General features: G+C 51.5%; 1 protein-coding gene and 1 non-coding gene across 2 annotated transcripts; both read left to right on the top strand.

Annotated features, from left to right (window-relative positions):
- The first annotated feature begins 320 nt into the window (after window positions 1–320).
- Eif4g1 (eukaryotic translation initiation factor 4 gamma 1) lies at window positions 321–20,488 on the top strand. The gene is made up of 34 exons (XM_051150725.1): window positions 321–463; window positions 1,205–1,261; window positions 1,477–1,570; window positions 1,841–1,927; window positions 2,448–2,468; window positions 3,011–3,187; window positions 3,393–3,492; window positions 6,016–6,128; window positions 6,918–7,010; window positions 7,210–7,276; window positions 7,537–8,343; window positions 8,893–8,981; window positions 9,070–9,256; window positions 9,358–9,491; window positions 9,595–9,753; window positions 9,905–10,090; window positions 10,266–10,463; window positions 10,876–11,022; window positions 11,618–11,854; window positions 12,003–12,107; window positions 12,208–12,367; window positions 12,596–12,696; window positions 13,286–13,388; window positions 13,633–13,735; window positions 14,133–14,359; window positions 14,494–14,612; window positions 14,707–14,879; window positions 15,100–15,225; window positions 15,364–15,445; window positions 16,905–17,003; window positions 17,111–17,245; window positions 17,346–17,427; window positions 17,560–17,700; window positions 19,863–20,488. The coding sequence occupies exons 3-34, from the start codon at window positions 1,511–1,513 to the stop codon at window positions 20,045–20,047; spliced, it is 4,803 nt and encodes a 1,600-aa protein (XP_051006682.1). The 5' UTR covers window positions 321–463; window positions 1,205–1,261; window positions 1,477–1,510; the 3' UTR covers window positions 20,048–20,488.
- LOC127193495 (small nucleolar RNA SNORD66) lies at window positions 12,434–12,508 on the top strand. Its single transcript, XR_007831137.1, has one exon. It is a non-coding gene; the product is annotated as a small nucleolar RNA SNORD66 (small nucleolar RNA).
- Window positions 20,489–21,151: the final 663 nt, after the last annotated feature.

Genomic DNA, 21,151 nt, shown 5'->3' on the forward strand with positions numbered 1-21,151 from the left:
TCAATTTCCTTTGTTAATAGGCCTATCCAAAGATCAGATCTACAGCGTTTTCAGAGGCAGTGTGCCATCTTCTAGGGCAGGACTGCGTTTAAACTCAGCACTCTCGGCTCCCGGCCGGCACTTCGCTTAGCACTCACGCGCGCAATAAATGCTTGCGCAAAGTATGAATGAACTAAAAAGAACCGGCGGAGCCTCAGAGGGGGTCGGCCTGGGAGTTCCAAAGTTCGGGAGGGGACACGGGGGCGGGCAGTGGGCGTCACGTGACGGGGCGGAGCAAATCCCATGTGCTTCCCCGGCGCCAGCGCGGCTCCGCCCTCTGCGCGCCGGTCACGTGGGGCGCCGGCTGCGCCTGCGGAGAAGCGGTGGCCGCCGAGCGGGATCTGTGCGGGGAGCCGGAAATGGTTGTGGACTACGTCTGTGCGGCTGCGTGGGGCTCGGCCGCGCGGACTGAAGGAGACTGAAGGTAAAGCCGCCATGTCCGGGCCCGACCCGGCCCCCCACCCCTCCCCCCGCATCCGCCGCCATCCGGGCCGGGGCCCGCCACCCTGCGCCGCCGCCGGGGCGCCCCGGTCCCGTGCCCGCGCCCAGGCCCTAGTCGCCAGGCCGATCCCCGGCCCACGTGTGCCGGGTCGGGCCCGGGGTGGGGGTGGGGAGCAGGGCCCGGGCGGGGAGGGCGCTGGGGTGGCGGCGCGACTGCCACCTCTTCTCTGGGCCTGGGCCGTGGCCCGGCCGCAGGCTGCGCGGCGCAGACCCGCCGCCCCCTCCCCCTGCGTGGCCCGGGCGGCCGCCGGGAAGTGACACGTTGTTCTTTGGCACTGGCCGCGTTGCGCAGGGCAGGGAGGCGGCGGCGGCGGCGGCGGGCAGGGAGGAGCCCCCCAGCCCCGCCCGGCGGCCGACCCTCGCCTGCCCCGAGCCGCCGCCGCCGCCGCCGCCGCTGCCGCCCGCCCTGCTGGGGCGGCCAGACCCGCGCGCCCTTCCTGGCTTGTGTTCCCGGGCGGCCTCAAGGCCTCTCCGGCCCCGCGCGAGTGCCCTGCGCCAGGCTCCGAACTCGGTGTCCCCGGGTGGGGGGTGGGGATATCACGGCCGAAGCAGCCGGCTTCATTTGTGATCCGGGAGCCTGGTGCCAGCGAGACCTGGAATTTCCGGTCTGGTTGGTCTTGGGCCCCGTGGAGCCAGGTTGATACCCCTCACCTCCCAACCCCAGGCCTTCGGATGCCCAGAACCTGTAGGCCGCACTGTGGACTTATTCTTAACCGAGGGGGTGAGTGAGCAGGGGCTGTTGTGAGCAGGCAAGGGTGGGGTCGGGGTGATGCGGTGTGTTGGTGGGGGTCCACAGGCTGTATCTTTTCTGTTCTCCACTCCCCTGTCACCTCCCTTGATCCGTGTTGGCCCTAGCTCATGATACAACATTTTCCCCAGCCCATTTGCCATAAGCTTGGGTCCTTTCCCGGTTGCGAGCGCTGCTCTTTCCAACAGGTGCTGGGGGGACCCTGATGTGGCACCAAATGAAATGAACAAAGCTCCTCAGCCCACAGGCCCCCCACCCGCCAGGTCCCCTGGACTCCCACAGGTAATCAAGGCTAAATGAACCAGGACTCTGGTGGGGGTGGAGGTCACCGCAGCTCTCAGTTTTCCCACCCCCATCTGTGTCAGGTCAAAGTGCAGCTGCCTGCTGCCAAATTGAGATAGGGCCCCTTGGCTGTCCCTGGGGCTGTCACAGGGAGCAAACATGTGGACTGCTGGGGCTGTTACTGCAGGTCTGCTCCCCTTATTTCACCAGCTTGGGTTTCGGCTCCACCCATGTTTCCCCTCTTCCTGAACTCTGGTCTCTCCCCTTCAGCCAGCGTTTCCCCCGGGGCAGACTGCACCGGTGGTGTTTAGCACGCCACAAGCGACACAAATGAACACGCCTTCTCAGCCCCGCCAGGTGAGGGGCTGTGGATAGAGTAGGGCACTGGGTGGGCACTGGGAAATGTGCTGCCGGTTTGGGGCTAGTATGGGAACTATGGGGGCTGTGTATACCCTCCCCCCACCCCATTTCCTGACAGTTGCTCTGTGTTCTTTTGTCCCGTGTTAGTTACTTATGGTGGCTGACCCTTTGTGAAGTTTGTAGTCTGTGAGTGTGGCATTACTGGGGTCGTAATGACTTTGAGAATTGGGCGCAGTGCTATGGGCCCTGTCTCTTTGCCTGTTACACAAGGAGGCTGCTGTTATCCTGTCTTCTCCACTTTCTCTTTGAACTGTGATGATATAAACATTCCAGCTGTGCTTTCTTTCTTTCTTTCTTTCCTCCTCCTCCTTCTTCTTTTTCTTCTTTTTTCCCCCCCTTCTGTTCTCCAAGTTCTTCCCAAGTGGAAGGATTCTTTTCCTACCTACTTCGCTCCCCCTAAACCCCCTCCATCACCTTGGGGATAATTGTCGTCTTTCCTGCCCCCATGTGCTCTCAGGGAGGATTCAGGTCTCTGCAGGTAATACCCCTTACCTAATCCTGAGCTACCTCTTTGGTGTCACCCATCCTCCACCCTAGTCCATAGCTAGACACCTATTGAGATGTTCAGGGTAGGACTTTGTTTGCTGTTTAGGTCTTTAGTTTGAGTCCAAACACTGCATGCTAGAGGTTTACTGTTGAACAAGTATCCCAGACCTGGAAGACTGTTGCATGTAGCAGTTAACCTCAGTACTTGAGATGAAATAGTGCATGCTGGGGAGTATGTTGCCTAGAAGGGCCTTACTTAGGCATGCTGCATCTTGATGTTAGGGATCCTCTGTGTGGAGGGACAGTCTGGAAGTGACTGAGTATGCATGGCAGTGAGAGTGCAGGATACAAAGTATTCATCCAGGTTTGGAGATTAGTACAAGTGGCTACTTGGTCATTGGGTCTTGGAAGGATTGGTCTCCGTGCTCTGAGGCCTGCAGTCCTCTTAGGTTTTGTGTGGACATTGTGGAGTGCTGATTTTGCTGTTCATTCCCTCTCCCTCGTGACCCCAACTGCTTTCCTCCTTCCTAATAGCACTTCTACCCTAGCCGGGCTCAGCCCCCGAGCAGTGCAGCCTCCCGAGTGCAGAGTGCAGCCCCTGCCCGACCTGGCCCAGCTGCCCATGTCTACCCTGCTGGATCCCAAGTAATGATGATCCCTTCCCAGATCTCCTACTCAGCTTCCCAAGGAGCCTACTATATCCCTGGACAGGTGAGGCTGGGGGCTGGAAGACAGGCTGCTTTGTGCCTCATCCTCCGCCTCTCCTACCTGACCTTCTAGACCCACTTCTCTTATAGAGGTGGGACTTCCGGTCACTGCCCAGGCTTGGCTTACCCTGCTTCATAATCTGACATGGTGTTTGTAGCTTTCCTCATCTCCTTCTTTTCCCTCCTTTCTCTCCCCCAACCCCTATCAGGGGCGTTCCACATATGTTGTCCCAACACAGCAGTACCCTGTGCAGCCAGGAGCCCCAGGCTTCTATCCGGGTGCAAGCCCTACCGAGTTTGGGACTTACGGTAAGCAGGGGAAGGAGTCTGTGGTGAGAGTGCGTCCTAGGGAACATCTCACGTCCTCAGCACCTCTAAACTCTTAAGCCCTTCCTCAGCATGGCTTGGTTTTTCAATGACAGAATTAATAGGTTAGGAATTGGTGCCTAATATTTAACTTACGTTGGTAAAGTAAGATTTGCTCCTTTGCTAAGAGAGTTGCAGTCTTCCCCATTTGAAGAAGCACAGGATTAAGCCAGGCGTGTCGTCGTATGCCTTTAATCTTAGCCAGCACTCAGGAGGCTGAGGCAGGCAGATCTGAGTGTGAAACCAACGCGGTCTACATAGTGAGTTCCAGGACAGCCAGAGGTGCAGGGTTGAATTCTGCCTCAAAAGAGAAAGAAAGACAGAAACCCCATAGGATCAGGGCCTTCAAGAAGCTTCTGTGGATCAAAGCACTTGGCCCCAAGCCTGATGAAATGAGTTTGATCGCTTGGACCTAGGTGGTAGAAAGAACTGACTTTCAGAAAGCTGGGCGAGGTGGCAAACACCTCTAATTCCAGCACTGGGGAGGCAGGTGGATCTCTGTCAAGGCTAGCCGGATTTACAAAGTGAGTCCAGGCTAGCCAAGGCTACACAGAGAAACCCTGTCTTGAAAAACTTAAACAACAACAACAATAAAAATCCCTGACTTTAACAAGTTGTCCTCTCGCCTCCACTCATGAGCCGTGGTATTCAGTCATGCACACACTAATGAATAAACTGATCGTTGCCGGGCGTGGTGGTGCATGTCTTTAGTTCCAGCACTTGGGAAACAGAGGCAGGTGGATCTCTGAATTTGAGGCCAACCTGGTCTACAAAGCGAGTCCAGGACAGCCATGGCTACACAGAGAAACCCTGTCTCAAAAAACAAAACAAAATAAACTGATCATTTAAAAGAAAAAAAAAAAAAGGCAGTGGTGGCACACACCTTTAATCCCAGCACTTGGGAAGCAAACGCAGGTGGATCTCTTGAGTTTGAGGACAGCCTGGTCTACAGAGTTAATTCGAGGACAGCCAGGGCTACACAGGGAAACCCTATCTCAAAAACAAAACAGAACAACAACAAAAAAAACCCAATAGCTGTGCAGTGGTGGCGCACGCCTTTAATCCCAGCATTCGGGGGCAGAGGCTGGTGGATCACTGAGTTTGAGACCAGCCTAGCCTATAAAGTGCGTCCAGGACAGCCAAGGTTACACAGAGAAGCCTTCTGGGAGGGGGGGGGGGCGAGGGATCCAAAGAGCAAAAAACAAACAAACAAAAGCCCATTAAATAAGTAAAGGGTTAGAGATACAGTTCAATGGCTGAGAGTGACTTGCTCTTGTAGAAAACCCAAGTTCCATACTAGTACCCAAGTCAGGCAGGCTACAACTGTAGCTTTCGCCTCCTGGGAGAATCCAACACCTCTGGCTTTGGGGGGTACCTGTACACACACATATTTCCACACAGACACATAATAAAAAATAAACTGAAAGAAATTCAGGCTCCAGTCTGATGCTGTGGTGTATGCCTTTTAATCCCAGCACTCCGCAGGTGGATAGCTGTGAGTTCAAGGCCAGCCTGGCCTACAAAGAGTTCAGGACTACACAAAGAAACCCTGTTTGGGGGCAGCGGGGGAAATGAGGCCAAGTGAATGGACTTTCTATATGGTGCTTTCATAGTTGGGAGACAGTAACATGGATTTGGGTGGTTTTTGCATTTATTTTTCATTTATGTTCAAAGAATTATTATGAACCATATGTAATTTGGTTTGGTTTTTTAGGTAGTCTGGCTTGGCCTGGAGCTTGCTGTGGAAGCCAGGCTAGCCTCAAACTTGTAGTGATCCCCCTGCCTCTGATGGCTGGAATTACAAGTGTGTACTACCCTGGTAGCTTACAGCAGTAGCTAAAAAATTTTCCCATCAGGAAGATGTTAAGTCTCTACTTGTGATATGTGTAAAGTTGTATGTGTGTGGGATTTAAGTAGATAACCAGCACTGATGTTTTCAAAAGGAGCAAGTGGGAATTAGGGATGAGTTACAAATTTACCCCACTTTGGAAACAATTGCATTAGGGAATTAGTTTTTATTTCTCTTGGGCCCAATGTTACTTTTTGTTGCCGTTGCCCCTTGCAAAGGGCTGGATTAGGAGTTGGAGTCAGCTTGAGTGGAATGGCTCTTCATTCTCTGCCAAAGAGCTAATTGTGCCTCAAGTTGAGAGTGCGCATGTGCTGCTAGGTAGGGCACATATATGAGTACCTCATGGGGTAGAGCAGAACCTGGTAGCTGCGTAGACAGGAAGGAGTTCCTGCCTACAAGTTGTGTGTGTCTATGTGAGGAATTCTTGTAAATGCAGTTCAAACTGGTTCCTCTGCTTTGACAGACACCTAATTCCCTAGGGAGGCGGGCAGGGCAGGGCAAGGGGCCGGCTCTATATGATGAGAGGTTCTGCAGTGGGAGGCATTCAAGCACATATTAGTATATGTTTGGGTCCTGATGCTGTCACAAGTCTTCCTTTCTGTCCTTCTTCCCCCAAGCTGGTGCCTATTACCCAGCCCAAGGTGTGCAGCAGTTTCCTGCTGGTGTGGCTCCTGCCCCTGTTCTGATGAACCAGCCACCCCAGATTGCTCCTAAGAGGGAACGAAAAACTGTAAGTAGCAGCGAGGGGCTCTGGGACACCTGGGAAGGGAAATTCATGGTCTGGTGTTGCTAGACTGTTGTACCTGTGGCAGCAAAAATTCATAGTCCTTTATCTGGCATAAGGTCTGTGGAGTAAGAAGGTCCCTTCTAAGGGGATTGCAGTGTAGAAGCAACTCATGGGAAGACTAAAGTGGGCAGCAGGGAGAGTCCCAAGAGACTTGGGCTCTAGTAGGCTCACAAGATATGTGAGTGTTTTGGGGTTGCTGGTGGTTAGCTTTGAAAATGGTTTGTTTTCTGTGCTCCTCACCCCTTAGTCCTGGAAGCTCTGGAGGCCTACGCCTCTGCTCAGTCCTCCAGCCCTGGGCATGGTGCCCAGAATAGGGTGCCAGGGCTGGGGAAGCCGCTGAGTCACCCTGGCTCCACCCACTGCATCTGGGCCCTACCCCTAGAGATCAGGCCGACTAGCCACAAGTGAGCTAGCTGGATGCTAGCTGGGGGTCTTGAGCCCCAGGGTGTGTGGCTATTGACTCAGGGATTGCTGGTGGGTAGAAGGGAGGGAGGGAGGGGCATTGTGATGTACAGGACTGCTCTGTGAGGTCAAGAGTCTTGAGGGTGGGGGCTAGGGCAGCGACTACAAGAGCAGCCGGATGGGTTGACAGTAGAACTCATGGGGTTTCTGGCACCCACCCACCTGCTTCCCAGTAGGGGTGGGAGGTCGGCCCCGAGTTTTAGGAGTGGGACAGGGTGGAGCCGTGGGCTCCTTCTGCTTCCCACTCATCCTATAGTTTTTTTCCCTCAGATCCGAATTCGAGACCCAAACCAAGGAGGGAAGGATATCACAGAAGAGATCATGTCTGGGGCCCGCACTGCCTCCACACCCACTCCTCCCCAGGTACTGTCAACTTTTGAGTGATACCTTGGCTTGGACAGCTATTCTGCCCTGGCTTCCCAAGTCACCTGATCTTTTCTTTCACCTAAGGGGTTTGTTTCCCTGGTCTCCTGGATTTCTAGGCAGAGCTAAAGTAGAAATGACTAGGAAAGAAGGGTGTGGAACTCCTCAGTGCAAACTTATAACACTTTGTGTCCTGCAGACGGGAGGCGGTCTGGAGCCTCAACCCAATGGGGAGTCGTCTCAGGTTGCTGTCATTATCCGGCCAGGTAAGCAAGGCAGTAGCACAGCCTTTATGGGGATGTGGGGGAGTAGGAGGATTTTAACTTGAAGGAGGTGGAGTGATTTGAACTGAGCACCAGAGAAGAATGATTTCGGTTCATGTGGTGGGTTTGCAGTTAGCTGAACAGTGAAAACAGCCTTGGGGTGGAGAAGGTTGGGATGTGGGTTGAGAGTGTTAAATTGGAAGTAACCTTGACTGGGAGGAAGAACAGCAGCAGTGAAGGATCACACATGCATTCTTGTGCAGATGACCGGTCACAGGGAGCAGCCATTGGGGGGCGGCCAGGACTGCCTGGCCTGGAGCACAGCCCTGGCACAGAATCTCAGCCTTCATCGCCTTCTCCAACTCCATCACCACCCCCAATTTTGGAGCCGGGGTCTGAGTCTAATCTTGGAGTCCTCTCTCTTCCTGGGGACACTATGACAACGGGGATAATGCAAATGTCTGTAGAAGAATCAACCCCCATCTCTTGTGAAACCGGGGAGCCATATTGCCTCTCTCCAGAACCCACACTTGCTGAACCCATACTGGAAGTCGAAGTGACACTCAGCAAACGCGGTCCAGAGCCTGAGTTCTCTTCCAGTCCTCTCCAGGCTCCCACGGCCCTGCTGCCTCACAGGGCGGAGACTCATGAGCCCAATGGCGTAGTCCCTTCTGAGGATCTGGACCCAGAGGTGGAGTCGAGCACAGAGCCAGCTCCTCCCCCTCTTTCAGCTTGTGCTTCTGAGTCTCCTGTGCCCATCGCTCCAACTGCCCAACCTGAGGAACTGCTCAATGGAGCCCCCTCGCCACCAGCTGCGGACCTAAGCCCCGTCAGTGAGCCAGAGGAGCAGGCCAAGGAGGTTGTCTCATCAGTGCCACTGGCCGCCATTCTCTCTCCCCCTCCACCTGCGGCTCCTGCAGATATTTCTCCTGCTCAGGAGGAGGAAATAGAGGAGGAGGAGGAAGGCGGAGACATTGAGAGTGAGAAGGCAGGAGAGGACCTACCTCTTGACAGTGCTCCTGTCCTAGCCCAGTTGTCTCAGAACTCGGAGGTGGCGGCAGCCGCCCAAGGTAAGGAGGCGGTGCTAGATGATTGATGTTGCCCACTCCAGGGATGCTTGCATCGTTGACCTCCCATTTGGCATCTTTTCTGTTTTCTTTTGTTTTGAGTCTGGGTCTCTAGCGTGGCTTGGACTGTCTAGGAACTTGCTATGTAAGACAGGCTGGCCTCAAACTCAGAGTTCTGTCTGTCTGCCTCTGACTCCCAAGTGCTAGAGTTAAAAGCACAGCCTCCCACAAAATAGGCTCCCATTTTGGCAAGTAATAGACCCTAAGAAAGAGAGTGAAGACACGAGTTGTTTAGTTTTTTTGTTTTTAACATCAGGTCTTATGTAGCCTGGTCTGGCCTTGAACTCCTGATCCATTATGTGTCTGTCTCCCAAGTTCTGGTATTACCTGAGTGTGCCACATGATGCTTGGTTTACAGAGAGCATTTTAGAGCCTCAAGTGGGATTGATGGGTAGAGTATTGCTGTGACTGGTTTTTATTTTTACTTTTTCCTCTATAAGGGATACTTTTTAAATTGTTCATACCGTACCCTCCTCTCTCTTCTCCTTCTAGTGGCAGTATCTGTGCCAAAGAGGAGACGGAAAATTAAAGAGCTAAATAAGAAGGAGGCTGTGGGTGACCTTCTGGACGCCTTCAAGGAGGTAAGGGAGCGATCAACAGTTGAGGGAGACGAGACAGTTTAGGGGCAGTGCTTATAAACTGAACCTGGGTGTTCATCTGTGCTTGAAGGTGGACCCAGCAGTGCCAGAGGTAGAGAACCAGCCTCCCACAGGCAGCAGCCCCAGCCCAGAGTCTGAGGGCACCACTGTGCCCCCACAGCCTGAGGAAGCAGAGGAAAGCTGGGACTCGAAGGAAGATAAGATTCAGAATGCTGAGAACATCCAGCCTGGGGAGCAGAAGTACGAGTACAAGTCAGGTGTGTTGACGGCGCGGGGAGGCTGCACAGCGCGGGCCTGCTCATGTGAGAGGGCATAGCCCTGCTGGGGCACAGTGGCGCTGACGCATCCTGTCTTGCAGATCAGTGGAAGCCTCTAAACCTTGAAGAGAAGAAGCGTTATGATAGGGAATTCCTGCTGGGTTTTCAGTTCATCTTTGCCAGCATGCAGAAGCCAGAAGGATTGCCTCACATCACCGATGTGGTGCTGGACAAGGTTGGTGTTTTGAGGGGGGTTGGTTTGCCCTGGAAGTGCCTGAGGTCCTCAAAGAGACCACAGTCATCCAGACCTGTTTCTAAGACACACATCTTGTTTGCAGGCGAATAAAACACCACTTCGGCCACTGGATCCCTCCAGATTACCTGGCATAAATTGTGGCCCAGATTTCACTCCATCCTTTGCCAACCTTGGCCGACCAGCCCTCAGCAACCGCGGGCCCCCAAGGGGTGGGCCAGGTGGGGAGCTGCCCCGAGGGCCGGTGAGTGGGGCTGGCTGGGGGACAGATGGGTAGAATGTGGGGTCTTATGTGTCTCCCCTTTGGGGAGAAGTCTACCGTGCTATGTGGTAATGGGGTTATGTATACATTTGAGGTTCTGTCTTCAGTCTTGTCCTTACCCTTTGTCTAGCAGGCTGGCCTAGGACCCAGGCGCTCTCAGCAGGGCCCACGAAAGGAGACACGCAAGATCATTTCCTCAGTGATACTGACTGAAGACATAAAACTGAACAAAGCAGAGAAGGCTTGGAAACCCAGTAGCAAACGGACAGCTGCTGATAAGGATCGAGGGGAAGAGGATGCTGATGGAAGCAAAACCCAGGTACTGGGGAGTCTGGCCTTTAGTCTCCATCTCTGCTTCTCAAGACCTGCCTTCTGAGCCACTTTACTCCCAGTGTCTGGGCTTAGTCCTCAGCATTTTGTCCTGTCTCAACAGCCTGTGTTTATCTTGAGACTTGACTAGCTCCTGTCTACTCTCTACCCTCTCTTCCCCACAGGACCTGTTCCGCAGGGTGCGCTCCATCCTAAATAAGCTGACACCCCAGATGTTCCAGCAGCTGATGAAGCAGGTGACACAGCTGGCCATTGACACCGAGGAACGCCTCAAAGGAGTTATTGACCTCATCTTTGAGAAAGCCATTTCAGAGCCCAATTTCTCTGTGGCTTATGCCAACATGTGCCGATGCCTCATGGCGGTTAGTTTCCACCATTTGCTCAGTCTTTCTTACAGATTTTTTTTCATCCTTCTTTTTATTTAATTGCCATTTTATTTTATCTGCCTGTGTGTGTACTTGCGTGTCTGTCACAGCCCAATTAGTAGTTAGGATAACTGACAGACTCAGTTGTCTCTCACCTTTATGTGGATTCTGGAGATCAAACTCAGACTGGCCAGCTTGTATGGCAAGCCTCTTTACCCACTGAGCCATCTTGCTAGCCCAGTTTTCTAAATCTTACTGTTTAGCTTCCTACATCTTCCTGGGGCTCCTGGAGTCCAGCTTTCCTTGGTTCCAGCCCTTGCCTGTTATGATAGCGCAGTGTGCAGTACAGTACAGTCCTCCTGTGCCCTGTACTGACTGATCCCAGTGTGATGTCCTCTCTGGCCTACAGCTCAAAGTGCCCACTACAGAAAAGCCAACAGTGACTGTGAATTTCCGAAAACTGTTGTTAAATCGGTGCCAGAAGGAATTTGAGAAGGATAAAGATGATGATGAAGTTTTTGAAAAAAAGCAAAAGGAGATGGATGAAGCTGCTACGGTGAGGAAACATCGCCAGTCACACCTGTGCTTCCCACCCTCCTCGCCAGCTAGAGCTTGACCTTAGAGGTCTGGGCATAGTACTAAGGATCTTGGGGGCGCTCTGCCTTAGGACAGCGGTGCCTAGTGCTCAGCTGGCTCTACCTAAGAGCGAGGAGATGTCAGCCAAGTGCCTATTGGGTTTTGTTCTTAGCTTTTTTTTTTTTTTTTTTTAAAGACAGGGTCTCTCTCTGTAGCCCTGGCTGTCCTGGAATCACTTTGTAGACTGGGCTGGCCTCAAAATCACAGAGATCCGCCTGCTTCTGCCTCTGGGCAGTGCTGGGGTTACAGTGTGTGTGTGTGTGTGTGTGTGTGTGTGTGTGTGTGTGTGTGTGTGTGTGTGTGTGTGTGTGTGTACACACATGTGTACGATGTGCATGCCTGGTGCCAGAGGAGGGCACTGGAATCCCTGGAATCCAGAGTTATAGTTCTGAGCTATCTTGTGAGTGCTGAGAACTGAATCCAGGTCTCCAAGAGCAGAAGTGTTCTTAACCACTGACCATCTCTTTCAGTCCCCTGTTATCTTTTTGACATAGTCTTCGTCCTGTCACCGATAGGCAGAAGAACGGGGGCGCCTGAAAGAAGAGCTAGAAGAGGCCAGGGACATAGCCCGGCGGCGCTCTTTAGGGAATATTAAGTTCATTGGAGAGTTATTCAAGCTAAAGATGTTAACAGAAGCAATAATGCATGACTGTGTGGTGAAACTACTTAAGAACCATGATGAGGAGTCCCTGGAATGTCTCTGCCGTCTGCTCACCACTATTGGCAAAGACCTGGACTTTGCAAAAGCTAAGGTAGAGGTCCTGGGGTGTGGTGGGAATGGGTAAGGTGAGTGGGCCTCCTGCTTACTGACAGTATACAGGCAGAGGTCTGGGGTGCTTAGCCAGTGTCAGGGGTGAAGTATGAGAAGTTCCTGGCCTGATGGATCCCTTTGCTTCCTAGCCTCGAATGGATCAGTATTTCAACCAGATGGAAAAAATCATTAAAGAGAAGAAGACCTCATCTCGTATCCGCTTTATGCTGCAGGATGTTCTCGATCTGCGGCAGGTGTGTCCCCCACTCCCATCTGCCACTCCAGGCCCTGACACTGCCTTGTGTACTCCCTGCTGACCCTAAAATAACTGCTATTTTCATTTTGGTCCCAAAGAGCAATTGGGTGCCACGCCGAGGAGATCAAGGTCCTAAGACTATTGATCAGATCCATAAGGAGGCTGAGATGGAAGAGCACCGAGAACACATCAAAGTGCAGCAGCTCATGGCCAAGGGCAGCGACAAGCGTCGGGGTGGACCTCCAGGCCCGCCCATCAGTGAGTTTGAGGCTAGGACTAAGGATGAGACAGTGAGGCTCCTGGAGGATATGAGGGTATCATGCTTTCCACTGATGACTTCTGTTAGTGCCACGTGTCTGGGCCACTGAGACCACGTGATGGGATTGAGGATCTGAGGAAGAGAGGCTGAGGGTGCCTGAGAAGGGGTTGCTAGCAACTTGTTACACCAACATGCTCCTTCTCTCTCCCCCCTTGTCATTGTCTCAGACCGTGGCCTTCCACTTGTGGATGATGGTGGCTGGAATACAGTCCCCATCAGCAAAGGCAGCCGCCCCATTGATACCTCACGGCTCACGAAGATCACAAAGGTAGGGTTTTATTCTGGGATAGGTGAGTTGAAAGGTCTATTAGTCCCCACAGCTAGGGTGGTGATAGCTGAACTTCTCTTCATAAACTAGTTAGGGGAAGTGTCTGTTCACATTGGTCTTAGTAAACTGAGAGGGACACAAATCAAGCTAAGAGTGAATTTACATTTGACAGATAGAGAAAAGTTAAAGGGTGATACTTTATCCTCTATAAAGTATGTCGAGTTTGGGATCGTAGGGTAGGAGTACTGGCTACTTTTCCACAGGCCCAAGTTCAATTCCCAGCAACCACATGATGGCTCACAACCATCTAATCTAATGCTGAGGTCTAATGCCCTCTTCTGGCCTGGAGACATACATGCAGACAGAATACCATATAAATATTTTAGGTGTGTAGAATTTGAATTCCACTGTCTGAATGCTTACTTGATTCAACAACAGTTATTCCTTTATGTGATGTGCGTACTGTCGGGGTATACAGTCAGGCTTGCCACATCCCTCCTTTGGGCAGTTCATCCAGAGTGGCTGTGTGGGGTAGTGTAGGCTGAGGGCTTAAGCAAGGTCAGGGATGTGAGTCTGCTCTCTTCTGCAGCCTGGTTCCATCGATTCTAACAACCAGCTCTTTGCACCTGGAGGACGACTGAGTTGGGGCAAGGGCAGCAGTGGGGGCTCAGGAGCCAAGCCCTCAGACACAGGTATGGCGGCCACGGTAGGGAGCTGGGCAGTTGCTCTTCTCCCTCAGAATAAGTAGTTAGGGAATGAATAAAGGAGAGTTGTGTCCATGATGCCAAGGAGTGAATTACTTTCCTGTCGTCACTATGATGGAGAGTCCTAAATGATGAGCGGTGCATAAAGCAGGAAAGCGAGCGCAAGATGTGCACTCCTGAAACCCTGACTCAGAAGGCAGAAGTAGGTTAATGCACTTTTCTGTCTCCCTAGCACCAGACGCTACTCGTCCAGCTACTAGTACCTTGAATCGCTTTTCTGCTCTTCAACAAACATTGCCCACAGAGAACACAGAGAACAGACGTGTTGTACAGAGGTGAGAGTTTCAGGTGTGGGGTGGTTGTTACCAAATACTGAAATTGGATTTTGGTTGTCAAAGCATAGGTGTTTCTCATATGCGTGAGTTTTTTGTTTTTAAGGTTTATTTATTAAGTATACAGAGTTCTGCCTGCATGTGTGCCTGCATGCCAGGAGAGGGTACCAGATCTCATTCTAGGTGGTTGGGAGCCACCATGTGGTTGCTGGGAATTGAACTCAGGACCTTTTGAAGAGCAGTGTTCCTAACCTTGGAGCCATCTCTTCAGCCGCCTGATTTCTCATGCTTGTGTGGCTTGGACGTGTCCTTGATGACAAAGAATAGTTGAGACTCAGCAGTTGCCCTGCTTATTGGATAGTCACATGAAAGTCCACATAAATTCGTCTTCATTTTCTAGGAGTAGCTTAAGCCGGGAACGAGGTGAGAAAGCTGGGGACCGGGGAGACCGGCTAGAGCGGAGTGAGCGGGGAGGTGACCGTGGGGACCGACTTGATCGTGCCAGAGCACCTGCCACCAAGCGAAGTTTTAGCAAGGAAGTGGAGGAGCGAAGTAGAGAGCGGCCTTCCCAGCCTGAGGGACTCCGCAAGGCAGCCAGCCTCACCGAGGATCGCGGTCGGGATCCTGGTGAGAAGGAAGGGAAGGCTGGCAGGGCAATGGAGGAGGCGGCTATTGGCTGATGTGGTGCTCAATGCTCTCCAACTTCCTGGGGAGCTCCAAACTCAGGCAAGATCAGTAACTGAAGCATTCTTCCCCCGTAGTGAAGCGGGAAGCCACTCTACCTCCGGTGAGCCCTCCAAAGGCTGCACTCTCTGAGGATGAGGTGGAGAAGAAATCTAAGGCCATCATTGAGGAATATCTCCATCTCAATGACATGAAGGTTGGCACTGGGAAGAGGAGCCATGCTAGCTGACATGGCTGTACGTGTGGGCCCAGCAATGACGATTTTCTTGCTCGTGCTTTTTCCTCTTCAGGAGGCAGTGCAGTGTGTTCAGGAATTGGCCTCACCCTCCTTGCTCTTCATCTTTGTGCGGCTTGGCATTGAGTCCACGCTGGAGCGTAGCACCATTGCCCGTGAGCATATGGGGCAACTGCTGCACCAGCTGCTCTGCGCAGGGCACCTCTCAACTGCACAGTACTATCAGGGGTATGATCAGTGTGGCCACGTACCCACTAATTAATTCCTCCTCTCTGGGATTTCTGGAACCTTGGATTAAGTGCGTGGAAAGTAGCTTTAGCTTGAGATTGTCTTATGTCTAGAAAATGTTTCTGGGGAGCCCCCACATTTGGTTCTTATTCATGTTGTATTTCCCTCTAGACAGGGTCTAGCCTGTGCCCAAGTGCCCTGACTTTCATTCTCTTTGCAGGCTGTATGAAACACTAGAGTTAGCTGAGGACATGGAAATTGATATTCCTCATGTATGGCTTTACCTGGCAGAACTGATAACACCCATTCTCCAGGAAGATGGGGTACCCATGGGAGACCTATTTAGGTAAGCCCTCCTTCTTCCCTTTGTGGGTACAAGAGGGACAAAGAATGAAGTGAGACAAATTGAATGCTTGTGTTTAGAGTGGGATGGAATAACATTGAGGGCTGTGGAGGCCATGAAAATTGATGATTTTTCTTACAGGGAAGTTACGAAGCCTCTGAGACCCATAGGCAAAGCTACTTCTTTGTTGCTGGAGATCCTGGGTCTCTTATGTAAGAGCATGGTAAGTTGGCCCTTCAGAGGGGGATGAATGTGGCTTAGCTTGTGCTGGAGACCATGGAGCCTCTTGGCTCTGATGGCCTGCAGTTGTCTTTTTTTATTTTTTTAAAGATTTGTTTATTATGTATACAGTGCTCTGTCTGCATGTACACCTGCACACCAGGAGAAGGGGATCAGATCACATTATAGATGGTTGTGAGCTACCATGTAGTTGCTGGGAATTGAACTCGGGACCTTTGGAAAAGCAGCCATTGAGCTTAACCTCTGAGCCATCTCTCCAGCCCTGGCCTGGAGTATTTGTAATGCCAGGACACTTTGATACTTGAAAGTATTAAGTAGTAGGCAGTTTGTGTCATGAGTTCTGCCTGAGCTGACTGTTAGAGCCATGGCTGACAGTCACCATATGCTGAGCCCTTGGGGTTACACCAGTTACAGTGTGAACTCCAATGTGGTATAGGAAAAGCAGGAGAGGGAGCTTCAACAATCAGAGTGAAATGTGAAAAATAGGAAAAACAGTGCCTTACTTGGCAGTGTCTGCTTGCAATAGAAGGCTTTCTTTAAAGAGCACTGAAGCTGTGTCCTGAAAGTTAACTGGTGACTGGAATGGAAAGCTTTGCGAGTGGTGCCCATAGTGGTGAAAACTTGGGGCATGTAGTGTGAGGAGTTTATGTCTGGAACTTGGAGGGATCAGGCAAGGTGGAGAGGGACTCAAGACTTCTGAGGGTGTGGGGTATTACTGCTGCTTACTGAACCTAGGAAACCAGCAGACATATCTACTAGTTCTTTGGGTTTTTTTCAGACGGGGTTTCTCTGTATAGTCCTGGCTGTCATGTTGCACGACCACTGCCTGGCAGTTTGTTTGTTTGTTTGTTTCAAACAAACATTTACTTGGAATAATAAAAGGTTCAATGGTTAAAATCTTAGGTTTATTTTATTTTGTCTGTATGAGTGTTTTGTTTGCAATCATGTATGTATGAGCATGCTCACATGTGTGCCACATGCTTGCGTGGTTCAGAAGAGCGTGTAGACACCCCCTGGACTTAATGGGTGGTTGTGAAATAACTGTGGGTGCTAGGACTTAAAAAAGGCTTCTTAACTCTGAAAAACAATAATAAATATTTAAAAAAAAAACTATTGGAAAAGAAATGTAGGTAAAATATACTCAAGTGAGATGTATAGACTTGGTTGTTTACCCTTTTGATCCAGTGATTTCTTGAGAGTTCTACAAATGCTGATTGATATTTTTCCTAGAGGCTTTCCTAATGTCATAGCTATGTGGCAGTGGGTGAGTTCCTGCTGCTTGGGATGTTTGTTTGCTCTAAGCTTGGAGGGTCTTGCCTGTGTGGTATCTACATGGTATACTTAGTTGGATGACTAATGCAGAACTATTGAGGTCTAAGAGCCACAGGCCATGTGTAGGGGTAGGTATTGAGGTGTGAAATTGTTTTTGTTTTGTTTTTCAGGGTCCCAAAAAGGTAGGGATGCTGTGGCGAGAGGCTGGACTGAGCTGGAGGGAGTTTCTAGCAGAAGGCCAAGACGTTGGCTCATTCGTGGCTGAACAGGTTTGAGGCTGAAGTTTAGTTATTGTGCATTTGGGGCCTGCTGATGCATCTTTCCCTCACCTTTTACACTGTAGTCTTGACCTTGGCTGTGGGTCATTCATTTATAGAAGGTGGAATATACCTTGGGAGAAGAGTCTGAAGTTCCTGGCCAGCGGGCGCTTGCCTTTGAGGAGCTGCGCAGACAGCTGGAGAAATTGCTGAAGGAGGACAGCAGTAACCAGCGGGTGTTTGACTGGATAGAGGTATGCTTCTCCTGGACACTGGGGGAAGGACCGGAGGGGACCAGAGTGGATACTTAGACTCAAAACTTACAACTCATGGGCTCTTGGTTTCTCTGCACAGGCCAACCTGAATGAGCAGCAGATAGCATCCAATACATTAGTTCGAGCCCTCATGACAACTGTCTGTTGTTCTGCAATTATCTGTAAGAAGCCAGGGAAATGGTGGGACGCGGGTGGGCCAGGCAGACAAATGGAGGGAAACTGGGTTTGGTCTTCACCTTCCTGGGTCAAACCAGGTAAAGTCTGCATTATTCCACTTGTCCTCTTCTCTGTAGTTGAGACTCCTCTCCGAGTGGATGTTGCAGTGTTGAAATTTCGAGCAAGACTGCTACAGAAATACCTGTGTGATGAGCAGAAGGAGCTACAAGCACTCTATGCCCTCCAGGCCCTTGTAGTGACCTTAGAACAGCCTGCCAGTAAGAGCCAGGCTGCAGGGGTGAGGGTGGGCCAGAGGGACTTGCCAGAGAAAAGAGGGTGGTCATGGAAGATACTTAGCCCAAGAAAGGTGGGTAAAGAGCAAAATGTCCTGATGGTTTGACTGATACCTTACCCTACCCCCTGCTTGCTTCTTTGCCTACAAATGGAATGAGTTAATCTAAGCCTTGAGGGTTGCTTGTCTGCCAGCTTTGTGCTTGGTCAGTAGATGACAGCGGTCCAGAAGGGGTAAACAGCAGCATCTTTAAGGTACCATGTGCCCACTCTTGTCTGGCACAAGGCTAAAATGCTTGGCTCACCTTGCCTTCTTACCTCATAGCATAGCTGTTGTGGGTCTATCCCCATGTTCCACACTGGAAAGATAGAGGCTTATGAACATGTGTGAGATCTGCAAATTGAGCATGTGGTTATTTTCAGGTGTTGAAGTAACTGTAGTGAGGAGATAGAGCACAGCTCTGTGCTGCCTGGAGTCAGGGACAGCATGAGTGTCGGAAGATTTGTCTGAGAGATGGTGGGTAGGAATTGCTTAGCTGGAAGCTAGAGAGCAGGCAGGCCCTGAGTTGGAAGAAAGATATGACAAGAGCTGCTGAAGAAGAGTTCATCAACAAGAGGGACTGGAGAAGTGGGGTGAAGGGGCAGGTACTTCAGACCACGTAAGTAGTGTCAGGGTCTTTGCACTTGGAGCTGAGTGTTCCTCGCCTTGTGATCTAACACCAGAGGTAGAGAGGTAGGAGGATCTCTAGCAGAGTGAGGCCAGCCTGGGCTAGTTAGACCCTGTTGCAGAGAATACGCCCCACCCCCAGCTGGTCAGTGACTCTCAGGAGACAGCGGAAGGTAGGTCTCCTGTGAGTTCAAGAGGTTGGGCCTACATACATGAAAACAGACCAGAATGGCACTTGAAGCCTAAGTGCCTTTAAAATACTGTCTATTAGCTGCTTGCTTCCATTCTACAGCGGGGGAGACCGAGGCTTTCCTGGACAGGTCCTATAGGGACTGTCACTTCTTCCAGTGGGTCAGAAAAGGATATGGGATGGCTTCAAGAGTAAGAGCCCTGGGCTGGGCGCGGTGGCGCACACCTTTAATCCAGCACTCGGGAGGTAGAGGCAGGCGGATCACTGAGTTAGAGGCCAGCCTGGTCTACAAAGTGAGTCCAGGGCAGCCAACGCTACACAGAGAAATTCTGTCTCAAAAAACCAGAAAACTAAAAGTCTTATTTAGCTAAGGAATAGTTGTGAGGTACTCTTTGTTGTGTTAAAATTGGACAAATGTGGGCTAAAATTTGTAGAGCGGAGTAGATGAGCAGTTGTAGATCATTCTCTTGAGAGTATGCATGGATTTTGGAGCACAAGGGTGGGATAAGTGAAGGACCAGCTGTACCCCAGACAGGTGGCATGCCCAGAGGGATGTCTTAGCCTGAACTTCCCATAGTTGATAAGCCCTGTTAGTTGATGTCACCTTGGAACTGGGCTTGAGGTCCGCCGCTTTATTCAGTTTGTAGTTTGTAAGGAGTGGGATGGACAGTGTTCTGGGATTGCATTGTAAGACAAGCACTTGAGGAAAGTCTCTGTTCTGAGAAGCCCACCAGGAAGATGGTGAGAGAAATGATACCATTGGCAGAGAGTGTAGCACTCTAAGAGGCCAGAGAGAATTCCAGTGTGGGAAAAGCGGTTTTGTCAGATGTGTCTGCCTTAGCCTCTCCTCCTTGACTTGAACTCAGATGCCCAGTTTCCAACTTTGATTTGGTTTCTGAGATACAATCTTAAGTAGTTAGGGCTGGCCTAGGAAAATCTATTGTAGACCAGGCTAGCCTCAAACTCAGAGATCTACCTTCCTCTGCCTTGAACACTGGGATTAAAACATGCACCTCCACATTTTGGCCTTAGTTTTTCTCCCCTTTTCAGACAGTTCTGCAAATGTGCCAACTTGGTATCTTGATCTGCCTCTGTCTTCCAAATATTTGGGGAGTTAATGATCAGGTAGGCTGGTACTCTGTCATGAGATGAGCCTTCTGTCAGAGGCCTAGTCACTGAATGCCAGGATGGTAGGTCAGGGCTGTGTTTTACAGTGTCTCTTTGAAAGTGCTCTGGGTATAGACTGGTAAGGCTTTGTCTAGTCACTTAATTGATGTTCTTGTGGCTTGCAGATCTGCTTCGAATGTTCTTTGATGCTCTGTATGATGAGGACGTGGTGAAGGAAGACGCCTTCTACAGCTGGGAGAGCAGCAAGGACCCTGCTGAACAGCAGGGCAAGGGTGTGGCCCTTAAATCTGTCACAGCATTCTTCAATTGGCTTCGAGAGGCTGAGGAGGAGGAGTCTGATCACAACTGATGGCGGGTGGGGCGGGGCACTTGGAGCCATGGACACAAGTGGATGGCCCAGCCAGCCAGCCGCCTGGACTGCAGGGGGGCGGCGGCAGCAGTGGCGGCAGTGGGTGCCTGTAGTGCGATGTGTCTTGAGCTAATAAAGTGGCTGATGAGGCAGGATGGCTTGGGGCTGCCTGGGGCCCCCCTCCAGGATGCTGCCAAGTGTCCCTCTCCTCCCCCCAGGGCACAGATATATATATAAAGTCTTGAAATTTGGTGTGTCTTTGCGGGGGGGAGGGGCACTACCGCCTGCCTCTAGGGTCCTTTTTTATTTTCTGAAATCACTCTTGGGACTGCCGTCCTCGCTGCTGGGGGCATATGCCCCAGCCCCTGCACCACCCCTGCTGCTGCCTGGGCAGGGGGAAGGGGGGGGCACGGTGCCTGTAATTATTAAACATGAATTCAATTAAGTTCACTGCCTCTTCACTGATCTGCTCCGTTGCAGGAGTATGGATAGCGTGTGCATCTTCCTTACAGATTTGGCAGTCGTTGATACCTACCTCTTTGCTTAATCGTACCTTTTGGGAACCTGGGGAGTTGCTCTTCTGGAGGGTTGGTCTCTCCAGATTGGCTTGGTATGTTGAAGATGGACGATTAGTGCTATAGGCTACTTAAGACTTTTGGTCCTACCAAATTGATTTAGGCCTTGGGTTCAAGGCCCTTACAGCCAGAGAAGCCGGGAAGGCGGTGTTCTATGTAAAACCACTGCATGGCCTACCGGCTTCCGCCCTCAGTATGGCTCCGCAGTGGACTGGAGATGCAGGCTGTTTGGAGACCAAGGCTGTCACTGAGTGGCTGTGACGTAGGCTTGCCCCGCCTGCTTTGGGTGGGCACAGCCCGCGCTTACGTCACCGGCCCTGTTCCCCTCTCCCGGGAGCTGTAGCAGACGCGCTGCTCCCACCCCCTCCCCTTCTCACAGGCTGTCCCCTCCCCGGTGGTGACCGCGGCCCGACCCTCTGCAAGGCGATGGCTCGGGTCCCGAGCGCGGGCTAGCTTGCCTGGGTGCTCTGCCATGGGCTGTATTGGCTCTCGGCGCTCAGCCGGTCAGGGTAAGAGGCGGAGGCCGGAG

The sequence above is a fragment of the Acomys russatus genome, chromosome 8 (genome assembly GCF_903995435.1).
Source record: "Acomys russatus chromosome 8, mAcoRus1.1, whole genome shotgun sequence".
Classification (NCBI taxonomy): Eukaryota; Metazoa; Chordata; class Mammalia; order Rodentia; family Muridae; genus Acomys; species Acomys russatus.

Excerpts from the sequence above, each read along its gene's own strand:
- Eif4g1 (XM_051150725.1), top strand. The coding sequence starts at position 1,511 with ATGAACAAAGCTCCTCAGCCCACAGGCCCCCCACCCGCCAGGTCCCCT. Across the intron at positions 8,982-9,069 it reads TTCTGGACGCCTTCAAGGAG|GTGGACCCAGCAGTGCCAGA; the intron begins GTAAGGGAGCGA and ends CTGTGCTTGAAG. Across the intron at positions 14,613-14,706 it reads TCCATCTCAATGACATGAAG|GAGGCAGTGCAGTGTGTTCA; the intron begins GTTGGCACTGGG and ends TTTCCTCTTCAG.